The 19,488-nt window shown below is 41.6% G+C and overlaps 2 protein-coding genes across 2 annotated transcripts; both read right to left on the bottom strand.

Moving 5' to 3' along the window:
- On the bottom strand, window positions 1–939 carry LOC309381777 (olfactory receptor 12D3-like; the record flags this gene model as incomplete). The annotated part of the gene is made up of 1 exon (XM_081933064.1): window positions 1–939. One exon carries the CDS (start codon window positions 937–939, stop codon window positions 1–3), a length of 939 nt encoding a protein of 312 aa, XP_081789190.1.
- Window positions 940–18,549: 17,610 nt separating this feature from the next.
- LOC309381776 (olfactory receptor 12D1-like) lies at window positions 18,550–19,488 on the bottom strand (the record flags this gene model as incomplete). Its single annotated transcript, XM_081933063.1, has 1 exon — window positions 18,550–19,488. One exon carries the CDS (start codon window positions 19,486–19,488, stop codon window positions 18,550–18,552), a length of 939 nt encoding a protein of 312 aa, XP_081789189.1.

Raw genomic sequence — 19,488 nt, 5'->3', positions numbered from 1 at the left:
TCACCAAAATGTGTAAGACTTTTTGCCAAAAAACTTTTTCATCCCGACTTTAACCTCCTGGTTTCTCAGGGTATATATAAGTGGGTTCAAAACTGGAGTAATTGTGCTATAAAGGAGGGTTACTATCATATCTCGCTGAGAGGAGGTACCCACAGTGGGAAGCATGTAGTTGAATAATACAGGAATGTAGAGTAAAGCCACCACAGTTAGGTGGGATCCACAGGTAAAGAAGGCTTTTTGCAAACTATGCTTTGAATGTACTTTGCAGAGAAGGAAAGTGATAATGTAGAGATAGGAGAGGAGTATAAAGATAAAGGGGCCCATAACAACACAGCTGGTTACAATACTAAGGAGCATGAGGTTGAGGTGTGTGCTTCCACAAGCCAGTTTCAACAATGGCTTGATGTCACAGACAAAATGTTCAATTATATTTGGCCCACAGAAGGAAAGATGCGCCATCGCCACTGCATGCATCAATGCATGGAAAAAACCAGTCAATAAAGTGGCAGTTGCCATTAAAACACAATACTCTTTTCTCATGGTAACAGTATAATGCAGTGGGTTGCATATTGCAACATAGCGGTCATAGGCCATGATTCCAAGGAGAATGCCTTCACTACTACCCAAGAAATATAAGAAGAATAGCTGAACCATGCAGCCATTGAAAGAAATTGTGTGTGGTTCTGTTAGAAATCCAGACAACATCTTTGGAATAGTTATTGTGGAGTGAAAAATATCAAGACAGGAGAGATTTCCAAGAAAAAAATACATGGGGCTGTGAAGGCGAGGTTCAGCTAAAACTACAATCACAATAGCCCCATTCCCCACTAATGTGGCCATATAGAGTAGGAGGAAAATGGCAAAGAATATATACTGAAGCTCCAAATCATTGTTCAGGCCCAAGAAGATGAATTCTTCCACTTCTGTATGGTTCTTCATTGCTAAAACAAATAGATGACAAAATAACTATTCAAGATTTGAAAATGATTTTGCAAATAAGAAAAGCAGGTGTTGTTAAAAGTAAGAAGAAAATGATCATAGAAATTGCTTAAAAAGATATAGACATAATAAATAAGGGATAGGTTAAATAACTGTTTACTTTAGGCAAAACACAGTTCCCACTGTGGTAGAACTTAAGGAACGGGCCATTAAGATTTGAATAAATGAGGAATTTTTTTAATGCAAATATATTTTGAGATCTCCAATGCTTAATAAAAAACATTCTTAGTAATGATATCATTTTTCATTATTTCATATAGTTCATATATATAAAGTTGATTGTTACCACTGAAGGAAAAAGAAGGTTTCCTGAATTTACTGCCTTGAGTTTAAAACATGTAACTAACTTTATTCCAATATATTTTATTATCTTTTCTCAACTTTTTTCCCCATTTCCTTTCCTTTTATTTCATTATTTCACTTCAAATTTGCTTCAAACTGTTTGTCATTAAATGAATGAATGTCTCTTAGGTATCTTCAGTTTGCACAATAGGGAGAAATGTTATCTTGTTTTCAGCTGCTAGAAATAATGCAAGAGTCTTGGAAACTACTAGTACTGCATTCAGACAAATTGACCTGCTATATTAGAAAAGAAACTGCAAGGAGAAACAAACCAGAATCTGAAGTTGACTTTGAACTAACTTTGTTTAGACTATCCTGCTTTAATAAAATTGGGAAATGTTACAAAGTGTTTTACATGGGGAGGAATTAATTAATATATTTCCAGCTTTAGTCTTTGATCACGAATATAAAACATATAAATACATATTTATATGTATTTACTTATGGTAAAGTTGGAAACGACATCCAAAAATAAATTGTAACTTAACGTCTTTCAGAGAACATCCCAGATTTCTCAATAAACTATGTCACCTGGCAACTACAGAAATAGATGGTGACATCTATAATTTAAAATGAAGAGACAACCTGGACAATATTAAAGTTTCTTTTTTCTAAAGCAAAAGTCTTAGTAGTCAAAGTTGTCCCTCTTTACTTCTTGAAAAGGAGTTGTATCCATATAAAACATTTCAGGAAGATTTTTGTTTCCATGGATTTTTTTTTAAACCTAATTTGGGCCAATCAACAAATAAACTGCAAATACATAGTCTAGATTAATATATGTCGGGTTTGAGGGGTATGTTATCATACTGAGTATTCCATTTCTTCCTTTTATGTACTTCAGTGAAATTATCAGTTGCTGACCTATAAAGGATATCTGCATGTTTCCATGGTGAATAGAAATAATAGATTCAATAAAAAAAATCATCTTAATAAAATGTCCAAAGTAATATCAATTTCTATTAGATATTCAGACAGTACATACCTTAAGAGAGTATCTGTTTCCCAATTACTGTGAAAATTAAAGATAAGTAGAGTTTGAGAAGCAGAAGATCAACATTGTGCAGTTGATCTTGTGCAAGAAAGAAACTTTTAAAATATAATACATCAGTAATAATTTGTTTCTTTACAGCATGTTTATAATTTTTTCTTGGTTTCCACTGGGGAATAAAAGGAAGAATTCATGATGCATAAATCTCTATGGGGATATACCCACTGACTTTAAGAATGTAAACATTATCTTCACCAATTTCTGTATTTTAACGAACATTTTTTTCTCTCTGTAAGGAATAGCAAAATTCTGTGTGTGTTTGTGTGTGTGTGTGTGTGTGTGTGTCTGTGTGTGTATCAGAGGTGGTATTCAGCAGGTTCTGATCAGTTCTGGAGAACCAGTAGCAGAAATTTTGAGTAATTCAGAGAACCAGCAAATACCACCTCTGGCTGGCCCAGCTGATTGGTAGGAAATGAGGATTTTGCAGTAACCTTCCCCTGGAGTGGGGTGGGAATGGAGATTTTACAGTATCCTTTCCCTGCCATGCCCACCAAGCCATGTCCACCAAGCCACACTCACAGAATCTGTATCAAAAATTTTTTGAATCCTACTACTGGTGTGTATGTATATATGTATATATAGAATGTGTGTGTGTGTGTGTGTGTGTGTGTGTGTGTGTAATGTATGTGTGTGTATCTATCTCTGCTGTTTGTTTAAGGGGAAAGTTTATTTTCCAAGACAGACCAGATTCTGTTTGTGTTTGTTTGTTTCAAGATCACAATGTGCACACACATTGTATCCTATATGTCTTCTATAACATTTTTTGTAGATTTTTTTATCAATACATGAGCCACATTATAAAAGTAAAATGGGCATTGCTCTACAATTGGAATTCTTACTTAGAGTTTATGCCATTGCTATAATAATGAAAAGTAGTTGGATTTGAGATGGATACCAAAAGGAATACATTTTTAAATTGCCTGTTGGTTAACCAAGTCTAGGGAAAATTGGCTCAGTGGTTAAGATGCTGAGCTGGTTGATCAGAAAAGTCAGCAGTTTGGCAATTCAAATCCCTAGTGCCAAGTAACAGGTTCCCGTTACTTGGAACCACTGTTGGTAGGAAGGTAACAGCATTCCATGGGCCTTCAGTGTTTAGTCATGCTGGCCACATGACCAAGGAGATGTATGGTTTTGATGGCCAGGTTGCGATATTTCAATATTTTTTCTTCAACTGCCATCTCCTGGTACAGCGGCCCTCAACTGTGATATGTGGTGTAGTGTTTCAAATGATGATCCTCCTCCTCCATCATCATCATCATCATCATCATCATCATCATCATCATCATCATCATCATTTTGTGTATTTTATGGATTTTATTATAAGTTGCCTTATAATAAATGAGTGGCTATATATTTGAAGTACTTCAAAGTACATGAGGGTAGAACAAGAAGCAATGGATAGAAATTAATCCAGGAGAGAATCAACCTAGAACTAAGAAGAAATTTGTCGCATCGAGATCTGCAACACACTTGTGTCCGGATTCGTCTGCCTGAGCCTTCAGGGTTCCCCTTCTGACAGGGGAACGAACCCCGGTCCTCACCGGGAATTTGGAGGGTCCACGCGTGGACGAATGCCGCAATTCAAGACATCACACAAAGAGTTTGCCTCTCCAAGGCAAGTTGGAGATGATTAATAAAGGTGGCATAAGGCTCACTTGGTTCTTGAATTATTTTTAAAAAATTCTGAGCTGAGCGGCCATCTGCATCATCCACTTGTTTGAGCGCTCCCATGGCGCACAGGCGGATGATAGCAAAAGCTCGGCGCGGGGTATTTTGCTGCTGAACAAGGCTGGCAAATTGTCCGGTGCCTTTTATGTGATCACCTTGGACGCCTTGGGGCAGCCCCCAAACAATCTCAGCATCTGCCATTTTATTATATTCCGAAAACCAGATGACAAATTGGGCAGGGGTAAGCAACATAGAAAACAAAAGTTTCCAATCATACATTAACATTACAACATCAGTTTCAGTTAAAGAATCAAGTAATCCCGTCACATATGGAGAATGGATTCCATATTGGGTTACAGCCTCCTTCAGATGTCTCAGGTCCCTTTGATTAAAATTATCATGATAGGGACCCACACCTCCCCGATTTAAGTGTAGGGGGTAGGTAGAGGTTGAGGCTTCTGATTCAAAAGAAAGTGTGGATTTGGCAGAAGCAACAAAAGCAGAAAAGGAGCCAGCCCGCGGATCCACATCGGGCAATTCAACAGGAAATTCAGAGGGAGGAGAAGCAAAGGGCTCCGCAGGGGGAGCGGAGGAAGTGACTGAAAGTTTAGGAGCCTCATAAGGAGGTGGAGACACCTTCGGAGTTTCGTTCGAAGGGAAGAGTTAGGAACGGAAGAAGAAAAGGAATTTTCTGAAGGAGGATTAGGATAGAGAGTTTCTAAAGCAAACATAACAGCCCTCCAGGTGACCAAGATGTCGGGTGGCGCTCGGGGAGCCTCATGGAGGAATTTCCCGAGACGTGTCCAAGTAATTTTTTTAAGGTTACCTTCTTCTGGATAGGCGGGACATTTTTCACGGACATAAAAGAGAAAGGAAGCGATAGATTTGCGAGAAAGTGGATAGACAGTAATGCCATTAATCTTTTGGATACAATTATCACTCTTCACAAGAGCGAAAAGTTCCTCTCGGTGATGAGCAGAAACTTTAGAGCCCGAGGAGCCCATGACTTACGTGTACAGTGGCACGTCCGGCCGGGTAAGTTCACAGGAGTGAAGGAGAGCACACCGCTAGATAACGGTCGTGCCCACGAAGGCGCCAAGACATGACAAAATCCCGGACGAAGCCCCCAGATGTCGCATCGAGATCTGCAACACACTTGTGTCCGGATTCGTCTGCCTGAGCCTTCAGGGTTCCCCTTCTGACAGGGGAACGAACCCCGGTCCTCACCGGGAATTTGGAGGGTCCACGCGTGGACGAATGCCGCAATTCAAGACATCACACAAAGAGTTTGCTCGAGGGAGGCAAGCACAAGGTGCCCGGAGAATGTAATGCTACATTCCTCCTGACGTGTCCTGCACAAACCCCTTTATTGCATAGTTTTTACAACGGCTGGGAGATAGGCACGTACAAGAAAAAGTACACTCAGTAATTTCCCACAAATAACAAGAAGACAGTTATCAAACATTGTAACAAGAAAACAGTTATAGTTAAATGTTGCAGTTAGCCAACATCCTATGCAAGCACTTTTGAAGGTCATTTTCTCACGGCCTACTTGCGTTTCAGCTTCAGCAAAGCCTGAACCAATCTACTGCTACTGTTATGTACTCACAGAAATTTCCTGATAGTTAGAACAATTAATCAGTGGAATGAGTTGCCTCCAGAACTTGTGAGTTCTCCAACACTGGAGAATTTAAAGAACTGATTGGACAACAATTTGAAATAGTATATGATTTACTGCCAAGGATTGGACAAGAAGAGTTGGACTAGAACAGCGATGGCGAACCTTTTTTGGCTCACGTGTCACAAGTGGGGGAGAGCCGGGGGGTCGTGTGCGGGTGTGTCTCACCCATAATGCAATGCACGACCCCCAGTGCGCATGTGTGCACAACAAGCGTGACCTCCCCCATTTTTACATGCTTTTTTCACCCTCCCCAGGCTCCAGAGGCTTTATAGGAGCCTGGGGAGGGCGAAAAGAGCCTCCCCCCCCAGAGATCCTCCGGAGGCTTCAGGGACTGTCCGGAGGCTTCCCTGATGAAGTCACTTCTGGTTTGCTCAGAGGGTCGTTTTAAGCGTTCCGAAGACTTCAGGGATTGTCCGGAGGCTTCCCTGAAGCCTTCGGAACGCTTAAAACGACCCTTGAGCAAACCGGAAATGACTTCTGGTTTGCTTGGGGGGTCGTTTTGAGTGCTCCGAAGGTGTCAGGAAAGCCTCCAGACGGTCCCTGAAGCCTCCGGAGGGCCTCTGGGGGGCGCGAGGAGGCTCTTTTTGCCCTCCCCAGGCTCCTATAAAGCCTCTGGAGCCTGGGGAGGGCAAAAAAATGGCTTTTAAAGACGGTGAACTTAGCTGACAAGCATGCACATGCGTGCTGGCCAGCTGATAGGGCAGCGCCTCGCCTGCCCTGACAAATGGCTCCGCGTGCCACTTGTGGCACGCGTGCCCTAGGTTCATCATCACTGGACTAGAAGGTATCCAAGCTCCCTTCAAACCCTGTTAATTGATCATTTTTTTATTTCTCATTTTTATTATTTTTATAAATAACTGAACAAACACAAGACTCTTTCCTTTATCTATTTTCCCAAAAACAACTCCATTAGGTGGATTGGGATGAGGGAGATTGATTACCCCAATGTTTGCCAAGGTTGCATATAATGATGCTCTACATAGCAGCATGAGGTTATCTCACTCAAAGTAGTCATGGGGATGGAATTTATCCCCATGCCAGAATCTCCTCAGGAACCCCTCTCCTTGGTGAGCTTAACGGAATGTGTGGGTTCTTTGCAGAGTGCATGGGGAACTGTAAAACAAGTGCTAGTGAAAGCAACAGACTGTTTTCCTGGCTGCATATTCATACAAGCTGATACATCGACCGGGCTCCACTCTAGGACACGCAGACGCACTCAGCCGTTGCCCACTACCGGACCTTTTGCCAGACCCCACTCCCAAAGTACCGGTGTTGCTCATTGACTGTTTGGACTCTGGACCGGTTTCTTCCTGCGACGTTGCAAGGTTCTCCTCTAAAGACAGTTTAATAAAGCAAGTTCAAACTTGGGTTTGGAGGGGGTGGCCGAAGGGAAACGTTGGCCCGGAATTCAAAGTGTTTTGGTCGAAACGGGACGAACTCTCAGTGTTACAAGGTTGTTTATTGTGGGGGGATCGAGTTGTTATTCCTTATGCGTTACGTAGAAATGTGTTGGATGCATTACATGTTGGGCACCCGGGGATCGTTAGGATGAAGGCGTTAGCGAGAAGTTACATTTGGTGGCCAAACATGGATAAAGAGATAGAGGAGTGGGTGGCCACTTGCGATCCATGCCAAGAATCGAGACCAGCACTCCCGGAAGCGCCCGCCACAGAATGGAAAAAGCCTAAAGCACCCTGGTCAAGAATACACATCGACTTCGCAGGGCCAGTTCAAGGTCAGACGTTCCTTATAGTTGTGGATGCATACTCCAAATGGCTAGAAGTAGTCCTAATGACTTCAACCATGGCAGAGGCAGTCATTAAGGTTCTACGGCGACTTTTTGCCACTCATGGCCTGCCCGACCTCCTGGTCTCCGATAACGGGCCCCAGTTCACGGCCATGCAATTCTAAACATACTTAGCAGGTCAGGGAATTCGGCATGCCCTCGTCGCGCCATTCCATCCGGCATCAAACGGACAGGCGGAGAGAATGGTGCGATCCGCAAAAGAGGCCCTCGCTAGGATGGGTCCAGGTGATTGGCAAACACGCATTGACCATTACCTATTAATCCAACACATTACCCCCAGCGCAACGACGGGTAGGAGCCCCGCTGAGCTACTCATGGGCCGCCGTCTACGGTCTCACCTGGACCGTCTTCACCCAAATTACTCTGCCACAACACCCCCAGACTCCACAAGCAAAATTCGGAGCTTTAGCATAGGGGATTCAGTATACGCCCACAACTATGCAGGGGGAACATTGTGTATGCCGGCAAGGGTCATTGGCATCACAGGTCCACGATCGTATCTGTTAGAACTGGAAGATGGGCAGAACTGGAAAAGGCACATCGATCAACTTCGGGGTCGCCTGGCACACTCAGACCTACGAACCGAGGACGAGAGCTACCTACCAACGCAAAGTCAGCCACTTGAGAGCCCCAACACAGAGAGCTATGACACCTGCGAGCCCCGGTCAGAACAAGAGGCCGAGCACGAAACGGAACAACCCCCAGGCAACGTGAGCAAGCAGACCCCCGAACACCCGAGCAACGAAAGCATGCAAACCCCCGGACTCGAAACTGAGAAAGCAGCCGATCCTGCAACCACTCCTGACCAACCCGTACTGCGACGCTCCACTAGAGTAAGGCAAACTCCAACATACCTTAAGGACTACATAACCAACCGCAATGTTCCGTCTAAGAGGGGAGGGGTGTTAGATATTAGCATATATCGCAGGAAGTCTCCTCTCTGGTCCGCTGCTACAGCGGGAAACAGGTATCGCTCTGATTGGTCGAGAGGCGTACCCGAGCCCTATAAAAGGGGAACCCTCTGGCCACAGAGCAAGCTGGATCACTTCTTCTACTAATAAAGAGCTGTTAAGTCACTTCGTGTCCACAGTCTGTTCTCTTGTTGCGCAGATCTAACATTGGGTAATTCTTAAAGCTGGTTTTGTTTTCATTTGTGCCAAAATGATGTACAAAATGAAATAAAATAGTTCAAGTCTCACAATGCTGAATTGGTTGGGTTCATTAGTCAGAATCTTGACAGGTTAATTGCTCTCACTGTCAAGAAATTTCTCCTTAGTTCTAGCTTGATTCTCTCCTTGATTGTATCTTGCCTTGCCTTCTGGAGTTTTGGAAAATAGATTGCTCCCCTCTTGTTGGTTACCCCTTAAATATTGGAGCACTGCTACCATGTAACCCTTAGTCCTTCTTTTCACTAGACTAGACATACCCAATTCCTGCAGCTTTTTTTCATGTGTTTTATCCTCCAGTCCCCTAATCATCTTGGTTGCTCTTCTCTGAACTCTTCCTAGAATCTCAACATCTTTTTTTATTTAGTGTAATGACCAAAAATGGATGCAGTATTGCAAGTCTTGTCCTACCAAGGCACTATAAATTGGTACTAACATTTCATGTGATCCCTCTGTTAATGTAGTCTAGGATTTCATTGGCTGTTCTGGTGATTTCAGCACACTACTGGCTTATATTTAAATAATTGCACTCCAAGAATTTATTTATTTATATCCTGCCTTTATTATTATTATTTTTACTAATAACTCAAGGCAGTGACAATTCCAACACTCCATTCTCTTCCTATTTTCCCCACAACCACAACCTTGTGAGGTGAGTTAGGCTGAGAATAAATGACTAGCCCAAGATCACCAAATTGGTTTTTATGTCTAAGGCAGGACTAGAACTCATTATCTCCTGCTTTCTACCCTGGGGCCTTAACCACTATACCTAACTGGCTCTGAAAAGAAAGTTATATTTCAAAAGATACTGCTTTAGACATGTCTTTTGCATATATTTCCCCAAAGGTAATGTTGTGATCAGCAAGAAGCAATTGCGATTCTACTGCTTACATTTTTATTATATTACTGGAGATTATGTTTTCATCTGCAAAACAATTTTATCTACTATTAATAGTTTGCTAACAACATCTTTTTCATTGCCATTTTAACCTTTTCATTCCTCAGTGTATATATAAGTGGGTTCAAAACTGTAGTAACTGCACTATAAGAAATGTAAAATGGCAAAAGTACTCTTTCAAATATTTCTAACCATCCAATCTAGTCTAGCAGGATGGCAATGTTCCAGGTCCAATCCCCCAAGGAATGTCAACTGCCAGGGACCAGGAGAAATACTTTTTTTGCCTGCTCTCTCAAACATCATCCCACCTAAGATTGGGGTGGTCACAAATCTGTTGGCCTTTTGGAAGACCTAGAAAATTTGGCTATATGTCTAGGCCTGGAATATTGACTTAGTGAAGGGCTTCATTTCTTGGCAATGTTGACCCCAACAGATTATAATATATCTTGGCTGCTGTTTGTACTTAAAATCTTCTTTAAAATGTGTTAGCAAGAATAAATCTGACCATCCAGTGATAGTGTAATTTTGATGGTTATTTCTGATGAAGAAGATTGCCATCTTGATTTTAATGCCATAAGTCTTAAAAGTTTATCAGATTTAGAAAACATCATTTCAGTATCTTCAAATTATTCTAGATATCAAATGTAAGAAAATAACATCTATTTAGCTTCTCTCTTCCTTTATCAAAGTACAAAATATTCCCTTTCTTGTGTATAGATATTTTTACCTGCTGAGCTAAAATATTTTAGAGTTTGTTTTTGTTCCTTTTTTGGCCTTTAGAAATAATAGCAATGTTCATAGCTTCAGAATATTATTCTGTCCATCACAGTAGCTGAAAGATTAAATGTAATTGTACCAATATGCTTTTCATTGGTCCAGTGTTAACTTGCTGCTATGGTACTATGTCACACATCTGATATTACCGTATTTTTCGCCCTATAAGACGCTCCGGAATATAAGACGCACCCAATTTTAAAGGAGGAAAAGCTAGAAAAAAAAGATTCTGAACCAAATACTGTAGTAAAATATTTTATATCAACTATATAAAGTTAACAGCAGTTTAAGAACAATTTTCTGCAAGAAATCCAGAAATGAAAGAACTCTCAATATTACCAATATGTTCTTCATTTCCCTTCCCCCCTTATATTTCATCTGGTGCTCTCTTATCCAGCCATATTTCATCTAGTGGTCTCATAACCCCCTCATATGCATCTGGTTTGAGTGAATGCTGCTGGAAAGGAGATTGTAAAAAGGAGATTGTGGTGAAACTCACTTAACGACGCTCTTGCTTAGCAACCAAAATTTTGGGCTCAATTGTGGTCATAAGTTTTCTTTCTTTGTTTGTTTCTTTCATCTCTCTCTCCCACTTTCTTTTTTTTTTCTTTTCTTTTTTCATTTTTTCTGCCTTTCTTTCTCTTTCTCTCTCTTTCTGTTTCTCTGTGTGTCTGTCTGTCTGTCTCTCTCTGTCTAGCTCTTTGTCTCTCTCTCCCTCCCACCTCTGTCTCTTTCTGTCATTCTTTCTGTGTGTCTGTCTGTCTGTCTGTCTCTGTATCTCTGTCTCTCTCTCGTCCCTCCTCCATCTGTCACTCTGTATGTGTGTGTCTGTCTGTCTCTCTCTGTCTAGCTCTTTGTCTCTCTCTCCCTCCCCCCTCTGTCTCTCTCTGTCATTCTTTCTGTGTGTCTATCTCTGTATCTCTGTCTCTCTCTCACCTCCCTCCTCCATCTGTCACTCTGCATGTGTGTCTGTCTGTCTCTCACTCTCTCTCCCTCCCTCCCTCTCTATCTCTCTGTGTTTCTCTCTCTGCCCTTCCTCTCTGTCTGTCACTCTGTGTGTATGTGTGTGTGTGTGTGTCTGTCTGTCTGTCTGTCACTCACTCAATCACTCACTCTGTGTGTGTGTGTGTGTGTGTGTGTGTGTGTGTCTGTGTCTGTGTCTGTGTCTCTGTCTGTCTGTCCCTCTGTCCGTCCCAACTGGAGAACAACCTTTTCTGTCCCCTTACCAGCCCATCCGGGAAGATGAGGAATGCGAGGGGGATCCCTCCCCTCCCGTGGATGGGCTCCGAAGATCGCCTGCTTAAAGATCGCCTGCTTAAAGATCGCCTGCGAGGGAGATCCCTCCCCCCCAGCGAGGCTCCGCTGGGGGGGAAAGGATCTCCCTTGCAGGGGATCTTTAAGCAGGCAATCTTTAAGCCTTCTCTCTGATCGCTGCCTGCTTCAAAAGGACAAGGCTCCGCTGGGGGGGAGGGATCTCCCTCGCAGGGGATCTTTAAGCAGGCAATCTTTAAGCAGCGCGCCTTCTCTCTGATTGCTGCCTGCTTAAAAAGGACGAGGCTCCGCTGCTTCGGAGCGTGTTGCTTCAGGGCGCCCTGACCACCAGCTCCTACATGCACAGCCCGTTCCCCCCCCAAAAAAGACCGTTTTCTTTTTAAAAAACGCCTCTGCAGACGATCGTGAAAACCTGCGAGGTTGCTTTCAGAGGGGAAAGACGGGCAGCTGTGCAAAGGCTTGTTTTAAAGCAACATCGCAGGTTTTCAAGGTAGTTCGGACAGGTTTTTTTTTTTAAAGAAAACCCTGAAAAAGCCGCAAGATCTGGAGAGAGATCCGGCCAGCCCGAGAAGACATTTCTCAGAAGAGATCTCGCCATTTTTTGCATGGGGCATGCTGCAGGGGGGGGGGGGAAGTGAAGACCTTTTCCAGCTGGCGCAAAGGACTTCCCCGTACTTGCTTTAGTGAGTACGGGCCCGCCCCATGCAAAAAAACGCCAAGGACTTGCGAGTGAGTGACAGGGGTGGGGCTTCCACGTTCATTGACCAACCAGCAGAAACCCACCACTGCCCAGGTGGCTACATTCGGCCTATAAGACGCACCCAGATTTTCACCCTCTTTTTTGGAGTAAAAAAGTGTGTCTTATAGGGTGAAAAATACGGTATTTCCTGACACTTACAGCCTAAGAAGAAAACATAACCACCAAGAATGAAAAAAATATAAATTCAAAGTTCTTAAATAATGAAAGTAGGCTAAAAGGATATTGAGTAATTTTTGGTATAATTTACTGTGGGCTCAATTGTTGCAGACTACACAGTATGATTGTTTATTTGTTTGGGCATTAGATGTGTTAAAAGCTCAGTATATCCTTTCAAAGTGTCAAAAATGTTGAAATGAAATAGGTTGAAGTTAGGGTTAGGACAGGAACGTTCTAGTTTTACTTTTTGATTTATAATTCGAAGATAACAAAAAAAATGCTACTTTAACAAGTTAATACTTGAAAATCACAGCTAAATATAAATTGTAACTCTGAACCTTCCATGGAGGATAAAATAATATGCTGTGATCTTGATATCTGCAGAAGTAACTTAAATATGTACATGAAATAATATATTGAAGAACTTTCTCCTCTTTTGCACTTCACCAGACTTATTATTTGTTTAAATATATTTATTTAAAGATATTGTAAGGTCCTGAAGAACTGTCCATGTATTTCAATGACAGAATGGATAGTCTGAATAAATGCTCTATATAACATACTTCACATGATATCTATTTGTTAATTTTAGATGATTCATACCTTGATAACACCCTTTCCTAAGTTAAGATAAATAATTGAAGATAAGGATAATTTAAAATCAAGAGGTAAACCATAAATTTTGAGAGAATACAAAAAATAGATTCTTCTAGTAGAATATATATGTGTAAGTTTGCAGTATATTCTTGATTTACAAACCATTATTGGCTGCCTTTTGGGGAAAACAGAACAATCCATGAAGCAGTGTGCACCTGTGGGAATACGTTTTCTGAGCCTGAGAATGTAAACTATTTGATTGACCAATCAAGACTATTTACCTGTATGTTTAATAGCAAATATATTTTCCCCCAAAGAATTGAAATAGAATTACAAATGAGTTCTGTATTAATAGTCAAAACTGCAGATTTTGTTGCAGTTTATTCGTTGTGAGGGTTGAATTAAAATCAAGAGCAATATTAAGGATTAGAGATTACTGTAATAATCTGTGAACTATAGTCATTTGGATTTGGATTTGGATTTATTGAATTTATATGCCACCCTTCTCCCAAAGGACTCAGGATGGTGTACAACATTAAAAAACACATATCACAAAAGTTAAAAGGAAATTAGATAAGTATCAAAAAACCCAAACCCAATTAATATAACAATAACATTTTTAAAATTAGATAAAAATTAACAGGCCAGGCCGGCTTGCTGGAAAAGCCATCTTTCTAGGGCGTGTCAGAAGGACCGGAGGTCAGGGATTATGTGAAGCTCCGGGGACAGCTCATTCCAGAGGGAAGATGCTCCCACAGAGAAGGCTCTCCCTCTGGGAGTCGCCAACTGACACTGTCTGGCTGACGGCACCCTGAGGAGGCCAACTCTGTGGGATCGTACTGGACGGTGGGAGGCTACTGGTGGCAGTAGGTGGTCTTGCAGGTACCCTGGGCCAAAGCCATGGAGCCCTTTAAAGGTCATAAGTAGTACCTTGAATTGCACCTGGAAAACAACTGGCAACCAGTGTAACATGGGAGCATCTAGGTATCCCCCATGATAACCCGTTTAGCCGCATTCTGGACCAGCTCTTTAAGTGCAGCCCCATGTAGAGAGAATTTTAGTAGCCCAGAAAGGACTACTGCATGAGTGACTGTGCATAGAGCATCCCGATCCAGGAAGGGGCACAACTGACGTACCAGGTGAACCTGGTAAAAGCCCCCCCTGGTCACAGCTGTCAGGTGTTCTTCTAAACAAAGCTGCATGTCCAGGAGGACTCCCAGATTGTGGGACCTCTCTGAGGGGGCTAAAATTTCTCCCCCTATCATCAAAGTTGAGACAAGATGCACAAATCGGGATAACAGAAACCACAGCCACTCAGTCTTGGAGGGATTGAGCTTGAGTCTGTTCCTCCCCCATCCAAATCTGCACAGACTTCAGGAATCGGGACATCACGTTGAGGGCATCACGTTGGGTGGTTTGGGGTAGAGATGAAAAGTTGGGTATCATCAGCATATTGATGATATCGTACCCCAAAACCATGATCTTGCCCAGCGGTTTCATATATATGTTGAACAGGAGGGGTGAGAGAACTGACGCCTGGGCATCCCACAAGTGAGGTGCCTCGGGGTCGATCCCTGCCCTCCAGTCAACATGAACTACGACCAATCCGACAGGTAGGAGGAGAACCACCATAAAACAGTGCCCCCCACTCCCAACCCTCTGAGTAAGTAAGTAAGTAAGATACCATGGTCGATGGTATCAAAAGCCGCCGAGAGGTCTAAAAGGACCAGGACAGAGGAGCAGCCCCTGTCCCCAGGCCCACCAGAGATCATTGACCAACGCAACCAATGCCGTCTCCGTGCTGTATCCGGGCCTGAAACCCAACTGAAACGGATCCAGGTAGACAGCTTCATCCAGGTACTGGGGAAACTGACGTGCTACCACACTCTCGACAACCTATGCTACAAAGCGAAGGTTGGAGACTGGATGATAGTTGCTAAAGAAGCTGGATCCAGGGAAGGCTTCTTAAGGAAGGGCCTCACCACCACCTCCTTCAAGGTGGTAGGAAAGAACCCTCTCTCAATGAAGCATTGGTAATCGCCTGGAGCCAGCCTCATGTCACTTCCTGGGAAGCCGAAACTAACCAAGAGAGACACGAGTCCAGCACACAAGTGGCAGCACTGAGTCTCCCCATAATCCTGTCCATGCCCTCGGGGGTCACAGGATCAAACTCATCCCAGATTGTCTCCACAAGATTCATCCTCATCAACCCACCTGAATCTACCCAGTCAGAGTCCAAGCCTGTCCGGATCTGAGAGATTTTATCCTGCAGATACTAAACAAATTCTTCAGCCCTACCCTGCAAGGGGTCTTTCCCAACTCCTTGATTAAGTAAGGAACAGGTCACCCTAAACAGGGTGGCTGGGCAGTTATCTGCGGATGCGATAAGAGCGGGAAAATGTTGCTGTTTTGCCGCTTTTATCACCACTAATTAGGATTTAATATGAATTCTTAGTTGTGTTCGATCAGATTCAGACCGGCTGGCCCTCCAGCCACTCTCTAGGCATCTTTTCTGGCGTTTCATCTCCTGGAGCTCCTCGGTAAACCAGGGAGCCACCCGGTATCGATACCGGGTCAGAGACCACAAAGGCACAACACGATCCAAGACCCCAGTGGCCACCCTATCCCAGGCTTCCACTAGGGCTTTGGGCGAGTTGTGAGCAAGGGATTCAGGAAGAGTCCCAAGCTCCATCAGAAACCTTTCAGGGTCCATCAGGCACCTGGGGAGGAACCATCTAGTCAGTTCCGCCTCCCTGCGGCAAGGGGTAGCAGTATGGAAGTAAAGCCTAATAAGGAAATGATCAGACCATGACAAGGGTTGAATAGAAATATTCCCTAAATCTAGATCATTCATCCACTGCCCAGAGACAAAAATCAGGTCGAGCGTGTATCCCCCTTTATGGGTGGGGTCTTGAATTAACTGAGTTAGGTCCATAGCCGTCATGGAAGCCATGAACTCCCGAGCTGTCTTGGATGTCTCGCCAATGAAAGGCAGATTGAAATCCCCCAGGATCATAAGCCTGGGGAAATCAACCGCCAATCCAACTGACATTGAGAATATATCTAATGTTTGCTACAGGACATTCTGTGTTATTCCTGCAAAATTTAAAAAAGAGTTTGATGGATATCTCAAAGGAAAAAAAAATAAGGAGGGGGGGGGCAAGTATAGTTTTTGGCCAATTTCCCTCTTTCAACTTCTGAATCAAGTGAATCTTGCAGCCCTTTGTTTTTCTGGACATTTTGTATAAGGAGCCACATACAATTAGTCCCACTACAGATCATAACAACCTGAGAAATGTTTTAAATTCAGTGTCCACTTTTCTTGGTAGGCCAGATCAGAAGCAGGAATTTCAATAATAGTATTTCATTGCTTTAGGATATATTCATTGGATATGAAAGACTATCCAAAATCTTCACTACCTTTTTTAAGGACAACGATTTCAAGATAGAAGTACTCTTTTGCTTTGACTTCTCTAGGACTGAATGACAATTTCTCTTCTCTTCCCTCCTTCTCAGGGCCATAAGTAAATTATCTATTGTCAAAAATCCTAAAGGCAAAGTAGAGAAAACATGCAATGGGGTTGAAATGCCAATGGGGTTGAAATGATTTCAAAATTAGATGCCATGGGGACCTGCACAATTTTCATTCTAGAACTTGCCAACTTTATCTACTGTACATTTAATAATTTCTGTTCTGCTAATATATAAAAATAAATTTTAAAACAAAATAATGTACTTGCTTAATGAAAATCTCAAATAAATATTTATTTTTAAAATGTTGTAGAAAATTCAAAGGGATGCAGGACACAAAGAAAGCTATTCATGAATATTTGTTTTAATCTGAATGGTGTAATATATCCACTGATTGAATAATGTATGAAAATGTTGCTATTTTGATGGTAAGCTTACATATGCATTTAATTAATGGTGATAGGCTTTATTACACTGCAGATAATAGAAATATTCACATATGTTCAGGAAAAATAAAATTATGCATTTATATCCAACCTCTTTGGTTGTTTCTTAAAATGTCAGGGAAGCAGCATGCATAGGATGATGAAGCAGAAATGGAGCAACGGTAGACTCTGAAACATGGAAGTTTACTGAAAGTCTTTGAAACAGAAATTTTCACCCCAACCCATTTCACAATACTTTCAAGAAAATTGACTGGATCATCTGACTCAAGGAGATGTACAACCTTAGATTTACCCTAAGAATTAATTTATATGTTGAATTTTATTTTGTGGAGAATGTTCAACATAAATAAAGATATGCATGCAAGTTTTGTCATGATATCAGTATCTTGTTCTCTCTTTCTCTGATCTTTCTACACTGAAGAGCAAAATCTACAGGCTTCCTCACTCCCTTTGCTATAAGAGGAAGGGAAAGAAAAAAGATGTGCCTTTCAAGATAGCCATTATAACCTATATCTATAAAATAATATTTCAGCTTAGTTTCCTGACTTGATCTATCTTGAAGACCTGTCATCAGTCTTGAAAGTCTTACTATTTTCTGCCTTGACAGCATAGCTGAACATTGTTGCAACACTAATACTACAAAATATTAGTCCTTCTCTATTTGGTAGTGTTTCACTTTCCCACCATCTGATCTCATTTCCAAGCTGATATCCAAGCATGCAGGAGAGAAGCATATTTAGACATATGAGAATTTAATTGAAAGGCAGTAAAATAAAATTGATTAGATTTTTCATTTTTTTCTTTCACCCAAATATGAAAATCTTCCTTCCCAGATTTTTTCTCATTGTCATTTTAACTTCCTGATTTCTCAATATATAAAGAAGTGGGTTTAAAACTGGTGTAATGGCACTATATATGAGAGTTAATATCATTTATGATGATGTACTACCAGAGGCAAGCATTTAATTAAACAGTACAAAAAGTTTACAGCAAAGATTGAAAAATAAGTTTCCAACTTGGATTTTGATTTCCTTGTAGGTGAACAAGAAAATCATGTAAAATTCTACTTAGACTTTACATTTTAAAATGTGAGAACATAAAGGAATGACAATCTGATCTCAGATGGCAATGTCAGATTTTAATTTTATAATTATTTCCAAATTAGTTTCCATGACCATATTTGTGCAAAGGGGGGGGGGGATACAAATTCAATGTTTTACAGGACTGGCCTCCAATCCACATGTTTAAGATCCAGAAGCTAACATCATTTTTCTGAAGCTAAAACAAATGTAAAGGTGACATGGCAAGGTGTCCTTAGGAAATAATTTTATAATAAACCCTGGCAATTTTCTTTAAAGCAAAATTGCAGATTTCATTCAAATAGATAGGGAATGTTAGTTGGAAGGAAACTTCTACTTCTGAAAGAAAAGGATAATGGATGCAGTATCTTTCCAGCATTTTAATTCACAAGAAAGTTACTCTTTTTTTATCCATAATCTTTTTCATTGTTCTTCTAACTTCCTGATTTCTCAGTGTATAAATAAGTGGGTTTAAAACTGGGATAACTGCACTATATATGAGTGTTACCATCATGTCCTGTTCTGATGAGATACCCACATTGGGAAGCATGTAATTGGACAACACGGGAACATAAAGTAAAGCCACCACAATCAAGTGTGACCCACAAGTGGAGAAGGCTTTTTGCCAACCACTCCAGGACTGTATTTTTAAAAGCAGAAAGGTAATAATATAGAGATAGGAGAGAACTATGAAGGCAAATGGGCTCATAACAATACAACTGGTCACAGTACTGAGAAGCATGAGGTTGAGGTATTTGCTACCACAGGCCAGTTTCAACAAAGGCTTGATGTCACAGAAAAAGTGTTCAATGTGATTTGGTCCACAGAAGGGAAGACGAGCAGTCACCACTGCATGCATTAAGGCATGGAAAAATCCAGTGCACCAGGCAACTGTTGCCATTAACACACAAACCTCCTTTCTCATGATGAGAGTGTAATGCAATGGATTGCATATTGCAACATAGCGGTCATAGGCCATGACTGCAAGAAGAATGCCTTCACTACTTCCCAAGAAGTGGAAAAAATGCAGCTGGACCATGCAGCCCTTAAAAGAAATTGTGTGCAGCTCTGTTAGAAATCCTGCTAGCATCTTTGGCACAGTAACGGTAGAGAAGAAGATGTCAAGGCAGGAAAGATTTCCAAGGAAAAAATACATGGGAGTGTGAAGATGTGGTTCTGTTAAGATTAAAATAATAATCATACCATTCCCCACCAATATGGCCAGGTACAACAGCAGAAAGATTATAAATAGAAGATTTTGAAGTTTAAAGAGGTTAGTCAAGCCTATTAAGTAGAATTCTCTCACCTCTGTTTGGTTCTCCAT

Source organism: Natrix helvetica, assembly GCF_964273705.1.
Source record: "Natrix helvetica genome assembly, chromosome: Z".
Classification (NCBI taxonomy): Eukaryota; Metazoa; Chordata; class Lepidosauria; order Squamata; family Natricidae; genus Natrix; species Natrix helvetica.
The sequence above is the reverse complement of the archived record's forward strand: the minus strand, read 5'-3'. Positions and strand labels throughout refer to the sequence as shown.